This window comes from Porcisia hertigi, chromosome 36, assembly GCF_017918235.1.
Source record: "Porcisia hertigi strain C119 chromosome 36, whole genome shotgun sequence".
NCBI lineage: Eukaryota > Euglenozoa > Kinetoplastea > Trypanosomatida > Trypanosomatidae > Porcisia > Porcisia hertigi.
Window position 1 is genome coordinate 3,399,430 of NC_090595.1, and position 14,763 is coordinate 3,414,192.

Genomic DNA, 14,763 nt, shown 5'->3' on the forward strand with positions numbered 1-14,763 from the left:
AAAGCGTTGGGCGGATAATGGACCAGGAGCACAGGTGGTCTCAGAGACTTCAAGAGCGACAGATTGGAGGGGGAGGGGGGACTTTCGATGAATGGTAAAAAAAAGAGAGGGCCTGTAAGCAACACACACACTCACACACACAAAAGCGCGTGGTGCCAGGGAATGGTGTGGGAACTGCTGTGCAAGACACTAGTTGGATGTAGTAGTCAAGGCATGTCGAAACTAAGGGATCATTGAAAAAGTGAAGTGTGCGCTCATGTATGGTGGGTGAGGGCGGAAGGGGATGGGGATGGAGAATATATACGAGAGAGAAGGAAAGACACACAGAAATGAAGGGGAGGGGGGGGGTTAGTCGATAAGGGGGGCAAGCGGGAGGGGCAGTTGAAATGGCCCGTGTCGAAGGAAGTCTGGATGAAGCCGCCAGGTCACACTCGCAAACACTCTCCTCACTCTCCAAAGCCAGTGGGCGACCAGGAAAGGGGGACTGTAAAACCACAACACACCCGCCCGAATCGACATAGGCATTGGTACAAACGCCCAAAACATCAACGGTGATGGCGAGAGCATCTCCCTCCACATAAGTGCGCGTGTTACTTTCATAGACAGAAAAAAAGACATCGACAGTACAAAGAGTCAAGGAGAGTGAGCGTTCCTGTAGGGCATCGACCAGGTGTCCTTACCCCTAGGCAATGCGCTGAGAGAGGGCCTCGTGCACCTACGAAAAAGTGAGCGACGTATTGTATGATGGCGTGGATTCGTTTTTTTTTTTGCCTTCGTCGAGACGGATCACCTCTGATAGCTACCGACGAGAAGCACAGAAATCTCGAACATAGGCAGTCCGCATGTTTTCTCAAAGAAGCAGGGATTACAACAAGTTCTTTGATGCGGTTCCAGTCGGACACCAAAGATGCGATTTTTTCCTTCACACACACACACACACACACGCACGCACGCACGCACAAAAAAAAAGGAGAGGGAAAAAAGATAAGGAAAAAGAACTTTACATGTGAAGTTGGGAGAGAGAGGCAGTGAACAAGTTAACCAGAAAGGCCTCGCGCTATTGCACGCCCAAACGTCATACTTCGCTCTACACAAATCGGTGCAGTAGTGCGACAGAAACAAACAAAAAAATGCCTTACACTCATTCGTAAAAGTGTATATACACAGCCACGTTGCCGAGGAGCAACCTGAACAGCTTCAATTGAAAGAAAAAGACGGGGTATACCAGAAGGAAAACCTACTGTGGTGTGCGTGTGTGATTGTGTGTGTGTGTGGGTGGGGGGGGGTAGTGTACATAAGTTACCAGGTGGACTCCCAAAGAGGAAAAAAAACATGGAGTGCGTGAAGACATTCACGTGCGTTACGAATTCAGCACGGTATTTCAAATTCAAACGTGGAACGGGAGAGAGAGAGAGAGGGAGGGGGGGGGACCGGGACTGGTGGAGCAATCTGGCCTTGTCAAAAAAAAAGGAATTGCAAAGAGTACGTGAAGAGGCCAGTGCTCAGGAGCTACCGGATTTAGATACACGTGTGCCTATGATCAAGGGAAGCTTCACTACAAGCCGAAGCAAAGATTGGCCCTGGAACGATGCACAGCCGGTTCCTCACACAAAGACATGGACAGCAAAACTATACAACGACAACAGCAACCGCATTACATTTTCAGGATAGCGAGCATCACCAAGGAGAACTGTGCGTAGTTAATCATTCCGATCGCAGATGGTTTGTTTGCCAGCTCCGTGGTCACGACCCTCACGTCAGCGGCGCTTCGCATTACCAGCAGAAAGGGTAGCAGAAAGCGCTGCACACGAGCTCGATTCACAGGAACACCGCAGTTGTCAATGGGGGACATAAGCCGAGATGGTGAGTAGCGACGCCACACCCCAGAGCCCCCAGTCCATTCCTCAAGCAAAAGATCTACCAAGGCCGATACCGGTAGAGCATCCTTCTGACCTGCGACGGAGCAAAGCTTCTTGAAAAGCAAATACATGCTGTGGTCGTCGAACCTTCCACCGGCAGCCGTTGTTTGCGCAACGATATACTGCGGCCCCAATGCCACAGATCGCATGAGACTTCCTGCGTATATCGCAACCGCCCGCTCGACACCTTTTGGTGGAATCACCTCAAGCTGTTTTGACCTGTTCGGCTGCACAATTAACGCCTTGGCCTGAGCGTCCTTTGCTGAAGCAGCTTCCACAGAAGCGTCGCCGTCGCCCACTTTCTCATCGCTGTCATCCGTAAAAGACAATGTGTTCAGGGAGGTGTTCAGCTCCAGCGCAAGCGTGGAGTTTTGAATCACACCAAGGATCTCGTGGCACCACAGAGTGAAAGGGATATTCGTGAAGGCCACTTCTGCGACGGTGGTCGGGATCGTGGCCGGCATCAGACCTCCTGGAAATGATGCGGAGGTGTAGTTGCCCAGCTCCTGCACCGCCACTGTCACTTTCCACACAAAACCGCTGCTGCGCACATAGCGCTCAACAGTCTCCAGGACAATCTGACACACGAGGAAGAGAGCCCGCCGGTAGCGCAGCTGTGGTGTGAAGCGGGCCTTGTCAACATTGCAGTCCTCCTCTAGGATCATCACACTCCCTGCGTCACTTCCCTCGTGGAGAAGCTCCAGGCACGGCGTGAGGAGATCGACGGGGTTCAGATCCAGAAGCACCGCACGCACACCGTGCACCTCGGCGCACACAAACCCCTGCAGGACCCACTGCCGCAGTCGCTCCGCTGCACGGCTGGCGTACACGACACCCCACGGCGATGTCCCCGGCGCGTCGAGAGCCTCAGTCTTCGGCAGAAAAGAGCTCACTTCGTTCTCCACAAAGAGCGTTGACACCTCACGGTGCGTTGGCAACAGTAGCAGTCGCACGCACGGGACTCTCTGCAACTCGAGCGAGAGGAGAGGGTGAGTACTTTTCTGGGGTTCGAGGGAGGAACCCCACTCATTGGGCACCTCCAAGCGCTTTACCCGGTACTCGGCCAGATCCAGTTTGCCATCACGCCACGCGAAGAGCAACGAGGTGCTTCTCTGAACCACCTCAATACGGCTCCGTAGGCGGGGGCCTTCGTTTTTGTAGATGTACATCCACGGGTCTGGTGCTTGAACCACGCAGGGTCGCTGATCATCAGAGCCCGTCACTGACTCAGCGGCATCGCCGGCAACCACGTTCTTACTAACTGCGCCGTTAAAATCCACGCCTGCGTCTTCGACGTTGAAGCGCTCGAGTACGCGGGCAACGCTGCTGCATAGCTTCGAGAGCGGCGATGCAGTGCGAACCTCACGTGCAACCGACTCCGGCACAACTAGGCTGTTAGGCAAGGGTGAGTTAACCGAAGAGGTAGGTGAGGCAGGGAGGGCTGCCGGGTTGTGCACGCGATTTGTCGGTGCGTTCGCGCGCCACTCGTCGCGGTACTGAATGCCGCGCTGAAGCTCCGCGTAGTAGGTGGCTGACGACGTGAGCACCGCCACCAGCTTGAAGCGAGGCGCCGGCACTTTTTGGGGGTCATGGATCTCCTGCTCAGGGGTGACGTTTCGGAATACGAGGCGCAAAATGGGCTCGGGAACTTGACTGCCCTCTGTCTGGTGGTCTCCCTCCGCGGCAGCGGGAAGACGGTACACGACAAAGGTATACTCCGGCAGAAGCGGGTGGTGTGCCACACGGCTTGTCGTGTCCATAGCGCGTGAGAAGACCTGCTCGTACGAGTCTGCGATGCAGTTCCCCGAGTCACCACAGCGAGGGGGTGCCGCCACCAGCACTAGCTGCTCTTCTGAGTCGACCACTACACCATATTGAAGAAGCTGCAGCTGCTGCAGTGTCAGAGTATCCCGCAGCAGCGGGTGTGAGGCGTAAATGCGGTGCACCGGGTGTTGAAAGGGAATAGCGAATTCATCAACAATGAGCTCAAAGCGCATATCCAGCCGCTCGATGTCGTGAAGAACTGCGTTCGCTGAGCCCGGCCTCGTCAGCTCCTCTTCCGGGACCCACGAGAAGGGGCTCAGCGGAGCAATGGAATTCTGCACAAACTCCATCTTGCCTGATTTCTATCCAAACCGTTGGATGGGGTACACCTGGGGAGAAGAGGTAATGCGCAGGAACAAAAAAAAAAAGAGCAAACTGTATTCGTGATGCGAGAAGACAGATAAAAATTAGTGAATTACGTGTGGAGATTGTGGGCCTGCCTCCTAGACTGAAGAGACTGTAGCATTAGAAGAGCACATGAGCGAGGGAGGGGGGGGGGGGGGAGAAAAGGGGGCGAAGTCGTTGAACGAGAACACTAACCACAGATGAGGGGACGTCTTTTTTTTTCACGACCCCACCCACTCAACTCCTCCAGGGAGACAGAGAGTGAGCGAGACAATGTCAAACGCAGCCCCTTTCCCACTGAAACAAGTTTTGCTCAGTAGTCGGAAAAGACTTGGTGAAGTGCACGGCTGTCAACGATGTCTTTGTATGTATGTGTGTGTGTGTGTGTGTGTGTGTGTGGAGGGGAGGGGGGGCCATGTTTTGGCAGAAATCAAGCCAAGAGTACTCGATTCTCAGTCCCGTCTCCGTCCCTTCTGCTCGGGCATTACCGCGTTCCGGGGTAAAATGCGGGAACAACAACAGTAGGACACCACTCTGCAATCAGATGAACACCCCCAAGGGCCCTCTTTGACACAACAGCCTTCTCGCCTTAGCAACCCACAGACACACTCACACTTGGACATGCGGGGACAGAAAGCGGTGAATGGCAATCGTAAATAAACAACAAAAACGGTGAATCAGTCATACCCGGCGGGAGGGGAGGGGCGAAGGAAAGCAGGAGGAGGGCAGACGAAGAGAGCCACTATGCCCCTTCCCCAACCACCACACCGTCTTGGATGAGCCGTTGGTAATTGCCTTCTCCGACCCGCTTTTCCTGCCCTTTTCGACCTCTCTCTCTCTGCGTGCGTTACCTAGGCCGCATTCGTGTTGAAGATATCAAACGCCGCCTTGTAGAAAATATCGACATTTTGATCAATCAACGCCCGGTTCTCGAGGTCGGTTTGCTTCATCATGAGCACCAGCGTCAAGGAGCTCGGCAGCTCACGGACGTAGATGCAGTCCTCATTGCTAAGTTGGATCACTGCATTCGCGCCGCGGTACAAATCGGATGATACAGATGCCGACGCGTCTACACCACCAGGAGAGCAAAAAGTGGCCGTGCTGGGCGCAGTGGAAGGAAGCACACCGTGCCCTGAATCCATCGAAATGTCCTTTACACCAGCAGTGACAACCTCGCGTGGCCGCGTGTAAATGCGACTCATTTTTACGAGTACCTCGATGGCGTCGCTGCAGAGATCGTAGGTGCGCGACTTGAGACGGTTGCGCTCGTCCACCGCGACGTAGATTTTAGATCGGCTAAGGAACAGGTAAGAAAGATCAATATTGCTGTTGGAGTTCAACATCTGCAGGAGCTCTGTAATATAGGGCGTCTTCAACTTGATGAGCTTTTGAACCACAAGGGAGAAGGCCTGGAAGATGGAATGATCGTAAATCGAGGTGAGATTGAAGTTCAGGCGCAGTGGGTGCACATTCTCCAGCAACTGCTTGGCCTCCTCCTCCACACGACGCTGAAGGCTCGCGAGGAGGTCTGCCTGGTGATCTTCGCTCAGCGCATCGACTTTGTGGATAAATACCTCAACACACAACTCCGGATTGTGTCGATACGCGGCACTGATCGTGTCGAGGAGTCGGGCACGTGCGTCGTCTATAAGTTCACGGCAGTCCAGCACGTATACAATCGCGCCACAATTCTCCAAAAGCTGATTCACATCAAAACGACTGGCGTTATTGGAATCGAACGGGTCATTTTGGCCAGGAAAGTCCCACACTTCGAAATTCACGAAGTCATTTGAGTGCACCGTCGTCTTCTCTGGCTGAACGGTAGTGGCCAAGGTGGCCGAGTCGTGTGGCTGCATACCCTCAAAAACGACCTTCTGGATGCTGCTCTTGCCCGACTTTCGAAGCCCCATGAGCAGCACCTTGGGTAGTGCCAGCATATCGCTAGACATGGTGAGGTCACCGCTTCCTTAACGGCCGGCAGGAAAGGGGGAAAAAAGAGAGAGAGAACAGCAGAAAAAAAGGTCAAGTGTTTTACATAAGCAACACTTCGAATGAGCAACACGCCGCGATGTAAGGATACCCACAGAAACGGAGAGTGAAACCGAGTGGTGATACGGAGGGCATGTGAAATTTTGCAAAAAAAAAAAGCTATGAGCTTTTGGGAGTGAAATCCGCTTACTCCTGTGATGTGAAGCTCAAAGACGGTTTGTGGCGTCGCGGGGAAGCGGGGGGGGGTCAGGAGGAATGGGTGTCAAGAAGACCAAGATAGAACGGTGAGAAGCGGTGGCAGCGCCAGCGAAGCCATTTTTATTGATTTTCCGGTACTGGCAAAACGTGTGATCAAGGCACAAGACATACGCGCAGCACGCACACTGGCACCATTCTACACACTAACAATACCCCAGTGTGTGCCTGTGTATTGTGTGTTTTTACGGAGAGGGGAAGAAGGGCGTACCACACCCCCAGCCCAGAAAGGGCAGCAAAGCACCCCAAGGACTGCGTCAGTACGCTGTCCTCACCTCGCGACAATTGTGCCCCCCCCCCCCCGCGTCTGCATCTGTTCCTCATGCTCCTCTGAGATCGCTCTTTCGTATATCACGAAAAAAGAAGATACTGACATACTCGTGTGTCTTTTGCTTGCGTGACTTTGCATGCTGCGCCACACCTGCGCGAGAATTCGCCACGTTACTTTCACCTCATAACATACCGGCAAAACCCTGGACACAAACAAAAGTTTTCCCTCCCCCTCCCTCCCCCCCCCCCCACACACATTCCACTACCAGGTCTTCCACGATGAGTGCGCCAAACGCTCCTCCGCGCCGCTCGCCTCACCACTCCGACACCAATACACACAAACACACACACCACTCACACACACCACTCACATTCGCTCATATGACAGAGGTTGCAGAGAAGCACAGGCATTATCATCTGGATGGCCATCACAGGCTCTCGATCAGGTGTTCCAGCTGCGCAGTCTGTGCTTGCACTACACGGCTTAAGAGTGGGCAGCGCAATTCGTGGAGGTCCTTTACCAGGCTTCGCAGTGTGCGAACGAGGCGCTCTGTGGAACGGAGAACCCCCTGCAGCACTTCTGTTGTGCGGTACGTACCAGGAGCGCTGCTCGAATTCTGGACAAAGTCTTGCAAGGTGAGCGTGTAGGCTGTCAGCGCCAGCTGCACTGTCTCCAAGTGTACCGACTGCACGTCCGCTGCTACGTCAATATGGGCGTCGAACGTGAAGGAGTCGTCCAGATCTGTAGCTGTTTCGGCATCAACGGCAAGCGGGCCACGGCTAGAGGACCGCGTCACACTGGACTCGTGTGACGCAAACCCGGTGAAGCCTACACTCGTGGACAGCTCAACCGAACCACCGCCGCAACCCGAGGCAGTCGTGGCGGTGACACCCCGAAGGATCTGCAGCTCCCGCACAGTGAACTGGCGCAAAAGGTCTAGCGAGTCCACCAGCGAGGTGGCTGAAGAAGAGGCAGCGGAGGCGCTGCCACCGGCATGCTGCGGTGCTCTTCCGCGCACCATAGCCGGCCGGAGCAACTGAGGTGAGAACACAAAAGCCGCCAGTGTTGCACCGCCACGCGGAACAGCGTAGCACGATTGTTTCAACAAAATCGTGAGTTCGTTGCGCAGGATATACGCTTGGGCAAACGTGATCCGCTTCCCTTCAGTGAGGACGGCATCCGCCCCAGGAAGCGACGCCACACACTGCCGGTGCAGGTGGGGTTCTCGGAGAAATGCGAAGCCGGCCTGAACACACGGCGTTAGTTTTTCAAGAAGAATGTTCTGTGCCGCCAGAACCGCGGCCAGTCGTGTGCACACATCCACCTCTTCGATTTCCCAGAAAAGAAGCCCGCGCCGGTCGGCACCGCACACGACAGTGAACGCACTGAGTGCGGTGGCGAACCGTGAGTTGCTCAGCAGGGCTGCCTTCAGCGCCGGCGCCCAACCTGCTGCAATTGCATTGTACGGCCCGCGTACTGTCATGACTGTGCACCACAGGGAGAGCACTGCGAGCCAGCAGGCGTTCCATGCCAGTCGTAAATGACGCTGCGCACCGGTGTCGTAAATAGAGGCGACAGAAAACTGACCCAGAGCCTGCAGAAAGCCAAGAAGAATGTCTTTATCCACGAAGCCCGTAACCGCTGTCTGCCCACCAAAGTGGGCGATGACACTGTTAACGCACTCCAGAACTCGCACAAAGCGGAGCGCGTGAGCGTTGATCGGCTGCGTTGGCTGAACAAATGCTGTGAGACGCGTCGCTATCTGCAGCAAGGTCGGCAGCAAGCGGCTGAGAAGCATTGCGTCCACACACCCCTCAGCGCGGGGTCGACTGAAGACGCCTGTGCAGCCGTTCACCAGCTGATCCAACACCTCCACTGTCTCCGGTGTCCATGTGAGTTGGAGCAACATGTCGTGGAGTGCAGCCTGTACCATCGTCATCAACTCCTCAACGGCAACGTGAGCGACTAATGTGGACGGAGAAAACGCGGAGACAACAGGAAGTACGCCCACCAGCACGAATGTGTGTTTTTTATTTGCTTTGGCAAAGGCTACCAGACGCTGCAGCAACGGCTTCGCAGTCGGACTCATCTCAAGAAGCTCTGTAGCATCGCTGTCGGCGGCGCTCTCCATCATACTTGTAGCCGCCTTAGCTAAACGCAGTTGCTGTTGCACCTGACGGGTGAGGAATGGGGTCAGCAGCGGCGACCCTGGCGGGCACGCCACCAATGACTCAATAGCGCACTCCAGTAGCTGCTGTGTGCGCTTACCGAACAGACTAGCCGTACTGGTGTCAGCGCCACTAAGCCACAACAGCTGCTCAAGCACAGATGCCAAGTCTGCCATTGCGTCTAGCTGCGAGGCAAGACTATTGAGGCGGTCATCGTCACCCGTACCAGAAAAGAATCGCGCAGTGGCGGTACCGACGGGAAACAGCTTCTGATGAGCCAAAACAACCTCGATGTCTTCACTGGATAGAGAATGCAAAGCACCCGTTGTGCTCAAACGCTTACTGTTTGCACGTGCAGCCGAGGCAGCAGCCAACGCCGTCGGTACAGAAACAGGGCGCAGAATATTGCTTTGCGATGATCCACGGAGAATGGAGTGGGGGTTCTTACCCGGCCGCTTACTTGACGAGTACTTCGATTTGGTCGATGTACTTCCGCGAGGAAAAACGACGCTGGCGCTAACATCGGGGTTCTCGCCTAACGTCATGCTCGTCGTCAGCCTCACTAGCGAGTCGGTCAAGTCAGCATAGTTCAACTCGCACCGCGCCTCATCATACAGGGCGCGTGCATGCTGGAGAGCAGCGGCGCCGTGTCGCAGAAGCTGATCCATGCCATCCGTGTATGCAGCCAGCACCTTGCTGCGGGAGACCCTCAGCAAGCGCGCTGCTGCCGTCCCACATGAAAACGGTGTCGCCTTGTTGATGTCATTCCCATCTCCACCGTAACCACCTCCGCCACCCACACAGCTGTCGACGCCTGCGCTAGTTGACTTCGACTTGGACAGCTCCAGCGCAACTCTTGCGTTAGCATAAGCAATACAGGCCACCACCAGCGTTGTCTCCTCCCAATCGTCACCTGTTGGACAGGTGTTCGTGTTCGCCGATTGGCTGCTCACGCGGGGTACGAGTGACACGATCTCCTGCACTGGTACGAGTCTTGTCATGCCGCTGGTGCGAAGAATGTTTAATGCGAGAGCCTTTTCGTAGGGAGCGGCCTTGTCTGAGCGCACGGTCCTCACCAGCAACTGTATGAGCGGCAAGTCCGCTGGTTGTGTCTCTGCTCGGCTAGCGGCGCTGCTGCCAACTTGGTCGTCGTTGCTTGTGGCTTGACCTGCTGCTGCGCCATCACTAGTGTCACTGTCTCCGTCAACGTCTTGCTTATCAGGGCCAAACAGGAGGAGAAATAATGCTGGGCACCACATGGACATTGCCTGCACCACTTCCAGCCGCAACGCGTTCGGTGGCGACCCCATGCGCTCCTGCTGCACCTGCAGAATGCTTTGCGTGACCCCAAGAGCCTCGCTGGGAGAAAGATTCGAGCGGAGAATCTGGAACATGGACTCTGCGTTGCCCTGAATGGCTATTGCGTGCAGAGCAGCCACGAGAAGCTCAGCCACTGCGTGATGAGCCGATGCCATGGAATCGTCGCAGAGCAGCTGCAGGAGTACGTGCATCACACTGCGCCAACGACGGCCCATGCCTTCTCGAGGGAGCTCGATCACCACCCTATCTCCGCTGCTGCCCATTCGCGGAGCACACGGAGCAGGAAAGACGGCCGTGGCGACTAGTGAGGGAACATTGTAGAGCAGCACAGCTTTGTAGAGCACCGAGGCTGCAGCGCACGCCGAACACCACGTTGGTTCCCCGGCCACCACCCAACACCCTCTAGCATGTGCCTGTGACAGTGTGTCAAGTGCCTCACCAAGGCGTCCGATAAGCTGCGGCAACTGCGAAACCGTCACCCTGCCAAACAGTGCCCCCCCATCCTCGCAGTGGTCTTCCATCAAGGCGGAGATGGTGTGCACTAGCGTAGTCGCTGTCGTCGCACCCCCCGAAGACCAGCTGAAGGTGCCTGGAGGGAGTTCTGCAAGAAGAACAACGAGGCGTCCAGGCTCCGCTGGCGACACCTCGTGCGCGGTACGGCACAGATGGTGGTGAAGCTGCACACAAGCGCATAGATCCGTTTCGACGTACTCGTCCTTCAACGCCAACGCTGCCCAGTTCGATGGGGCCAAGAGTTGGGCCATTAAATCTCTGAAAGAGTCTACAGCAGATGCGTAGCGCTGTAGGAGACGGTACACAATTCGCTTCATCCTCAAAGAGGAGCTGCGCGCTTTGATGACAGTCGTCACCAGGTGGTTTACGAGGCCAACAAGGTCACTGGCGCCAGTTTTTTGCTTCAACTGCTGCAACGAGTGAGGAAATCGACACATAAATGCGCACAGCAGCGTCGCTGTAGACTCGCAAAGAAGAGGTTTCTGACAGTCGCGCAGGCTCCTCTGCTCTGTGGTGCATGCAAGAGCAGACGTGAGGTTCTCGCGCAGTAAGTCCATACATAACGCGAAGAGGTGGCGACCCGTTCGAGGCACTGCCGCGGGCGGCTCCGTATTTTCGATACCGCGCTGGCGCGCGGTGTTGTCCTCCACCATCGCGGTCTGAAGCGAAGGCGGTAAGTACAAGAAGAGGTGGAGTTCTTCCAAGGAGCCGAGAAGCGACGGCAACGCGGATGTTACATACGCCAGTAAAGACAGATAAAAGACAAAGGTGCGGGGAGAATCGGCCTCCGCCTCACACCGTGCAAGAAACGTCTCCGGCGTATCCTCAGTCTCGAGGAGCGCGCCATTGTCCTCCACCACGTCACTCTTCGTCTGGAGCGCACCACCAGGGCACCGGACCGCCTGCCCGCACGGCTGCCCCGATGGACTAGCGTGGTGCACTGCGCCTGCTGCGCCGGTCTCGATACGACGCGTCTGCAGCTGCAAAGACGACTCGACCAGCGGCGCGTTGCGCCCGCTCCCGTGTTGATTAGCCCGAACAATCGCGCTAGACGGTTGTGCTACAGTCAAATGTGATACCCTCTTTAGCGCCAGGGTCTTTAGGGCGCTTGACGGCTCACGCTCGTAGGAACCCTCATGGCGACTGAGGGCCCGATGAAGAAAGCTCACAAGGTTCACGTAGCTTTCAGAGTACGTCGACCATGTCGACCCGTATATGCTCACCGCACGAGTAATGTGAAGCAGAGCGTCAGTCGTGCAGTAGCACCATGCCGCCTCTGACATCACCGATAAAAAACGCTCCATCGCGTGGCCGAATGCCCATTCAGCGATGCCTTCGACAACACGGACGGCGTCGGTGGTGTCCGCACAGGTGGCTATGTCGCCAACTGCGTCATACAGGGTGGCCTTGCGCACCACTTCGAGTGCGCGACTTTGCCACGCCGAAGCCATCCGCGGACATGCTGTGGGAAGGGCCGCCATAAAGGCTAAGTGCGCCATGTTCGCCTGAGCAGTGGCGCCAAGCTCTAGGTTTTGCAGCGCGTCCTCGAGCACGCTTTGGGGCAGACGAGGTGCCTGGAGAATGCAGAAAGAGGTGAGGCAGATGACGCTTCGACGCAGGTACGCGGGAGGATGTGCCACCGCCTGGACGAGTTCGGCGCCCATGTCTCTGTTGAGGCCGTACAAGGATGCGAGTGTCTCCTCGCTGATAACGACGCTGGATGATACCCTCTCGCTGGGGTCGGCCGCTCTTGCGTGATAAGCAATGAGCAGAAGCACGTCGCAGTAGTGCGACAGCGCCGCCTCTTCGCCCGCTCGCCGGCCGGGCGACGATACATCACTGCTGCAACGTAGCCACAGGGCCCGCATTTGCTCGGCCGCGGTGGAGAAAAAACGCCCGTCGGTGAGCAAGGCCATCAGGCGCGGGAAATTGCTGGAACGTCGGTGCGCTCGATGGGATCGCTGCAGAATCGCGCTGAGCACACTGAGCACCCTGGTCAGCAGAGCGAGTTCATCGGCTGGGGACTGCTGCTGTGCGGCCTCCTCAAGTGAGTGCTTCACGCGTGCGTCAGTATGCTGTTTGGTACTGGGGGGCGGGGTCGGCGTATACGCGGTCACGCTCTTGAGCACTGGTAAGAGTGATGGAGAGCTGCTACCTGCGGCATCTCTGAACACAGAGTAGGGCGCCGCCGCAAGAGTTCCAACCACGTAGTCGTCCGTGTCCTCCGTACCCGGAGCCAGAGCGTCGCGCTCGCCCGCCCTTCCGAGACGAGGAGATAGCGCTATCTCGATGCACGGTGCCTTAACTCCTCGGCAGCTAAATGAGTTTGCCAGCGACTCCAGCACGCTGACCTGCGCGTCTGTCCCCCGCCCGTGTGACATGACCGGCGTAGTGGGTTGCTTGATGGGCATAGGAGCTGTGTCAGAGTCAGCTTCAGGGAAGGACTTTGACGAGAACGGCTGAGGCGCCGACGCCGACGCGGTTAAAGGGGCGCAGAAAACAGACATGGCGTGTCCTTAAGAAATAGAAACCAGGTGAGTTTAATTGTGTAACGAAATCCCGCGCAAGGCAGGTACGATCCCGACTGGGAAGTAAGTAAAGGTTTATTTTTTGTGTGTGCCTTGTGGGGGTGGACGGGTGAGGGGTGAGGGACGTGTTCCTGCCACGTGAGGCGTACAGATACCCAATTACGCTATGAGGTGGCCAACTACGCCTGTAGAGAGGGAGGGATAGAGGGGGGGGGGTCCCGACTTTAAGGTGGGGAGCTTGATTCCCCGTTTACTAGACCTATTCTTTTCTTAGCTTGGCGGTGTTTGTGTTCGTTTGTGCGGGGACAACTCCAATGGAGTTCCTTGCCGTTGTCCGCTAAAAAAAAAACAATCAGCCCCACTTCTCTTCTAAATGGACGGATACCAGGCACCAGAAAAGTTTCTGGCCTTGATACTGAGACAGCCACGAGGCTTCGCTGTGGTGTGCGTGTGTCACTCTCCTCTGTGGAGTGGCGCTGCCAAGTAGAAAAAAGTTTTTTCTTCAGAGATTCTTCACTGAGTAAAACAACGCGAGCCGAGGCGAACGACGAAGAAAAGAGTGAAGAGTTAACACGGGAGGGCGTTCGGTGGTCATATCGTGCATATTTCAACGCGCAGGGCAACAACGGCAAAACGCTGGGAAAAAGGCATCACGTACACGCACGCCCGGATGATGGGCATATCGCTCCACGACAGAAGAGAATCGGGAGCGTGTCACAGTCTCACTAGAGACAAAGCAAAAAAAACGTTCACGTGAAAGTCCCTCATGTAAACTCGGGAAGGGGCGGGGGCTCCGATGACACCAGTTTCTCTTGTTTGTGTCTTTAGTCGTAGTGATATCGGGGTGCAGATGACATTTACGGAATTTCTCAGGTGTACGCTTTACGTCAAGCGCCCGACTCCTCTCGCCTCACACTTCGCTGTACGTGTTTCTCTCACTCGAGAGAAAAACTGCCGCGCTTACTCGCTTGGCAGAACCAATAAAATTAAAAAAAACACGCTTGTGCCATTCATATGATCGGCAAAGGGTCCAGGTGGATCCAAACGCATCACACACAGCTCTCATTACTTGTTGGCGGGGGGAGTGTGCCACACCGCGATGGTCGCACTGCGTGGTGATCCATAAAGCGTGAGCACCTGTGAGTCGACCTGCAACATAAAATCTGGTGGGGGGTGGGGTGGTGGAGAGTGGAGAGTGGAGAAAGTGAGGTGAACCACCCGTTGAAGGGAAAGGCCCCGTGCTCCCTAAGCGAGTGGGCATCGTAGCAAACACGCTTGTGTTGCTGCGTCGCACCACCATGTGTGTGCGCGTCCGAAGAGGGAGGCGGTGGTAAAATCTACGGTCCCAATAACATTCTCCGGCAGCATAAACCCGTTGAGGAGCCAAGAAAAGCGTCAGAGAAAAGAAGCGCTTCACCTCGACATTGCAAAAACGGTGTTGGTGGTGCTGCCAGTGGAACCCCCCACGAGAAGAAGAAGACGCGTGCCACACATTGACAGAAGAACAGAGACGGAGAAGCACCCTCACCATTCTCACTCCTCCGTGAACGAGGCCTCCTCCTCCTCCCTCCCCCCCCCCAACCCCTCTGAACCCTGTTTTGTTGTTGTTTGAAGGGGGTGGAATGGTTCAC

General features: G+C 55.8%; 3 protein-coding genes across 3 annotated transcripts; all 3 read right to left on the reverse strand.

The window, feature by feature from the left end:
* Window positions 1–1,654: 1,654 nt before the first annotated feature.
* On the reverse strand, window positions 1,655–4,033 carry JKF63_00868 (uncharacterized protein; the record flags this gene model as incomplete). Its single annotated transcript, XM_067896917.1, has 1 exon — window positions 1,655–4,033. The coding sequence occupies one exon, from the start codon at window positions 4,031–4,033 to the stop codon at window positions 1,655–1,657; it is 2,379 nt and encodes a 792-aa protein (XP_067753074.1).
* Window positions 4,034–4,939: 906 nt separating this feature from the next.
* On the reverse strand, window positions 4,940–6,037 carry JKF63_00869 (uncharacterized protein; the record flags this gene model as incomplete). The annotated part of the gene is made up of 1 exon (XM_067896918.1): window positions 4,940–6,037. The coding sequence occupies one exon, from the start codon at window positions 6,035–6,037 to the stop codon at window positions 4,940–4,942; it is 1,098 nt and encodes a 365-aa protein (XP_067753075.1).
* Window positions 6,038–7,030: 993 nt separating this feature from the next.
* On the reverse strand, window positions 7,031–13,015 carry JKF63_00870 (uncharacterized protein; the record flags this gene model as incomplete). Its single annotated transcript, XM_067896919.1, has 1 exon — window positions 7,031–13,015. One exon carries the CDS (start codon window positions 13,013–13,015, stop codon window positions 7,031–7,033), a length of 5,985 nt encoding a protein of 1,994 aa, XP_067753076.1.
* Between the last annotated feature and the right edge of the window lie 1,748 nt (window positions 13,016–14,763).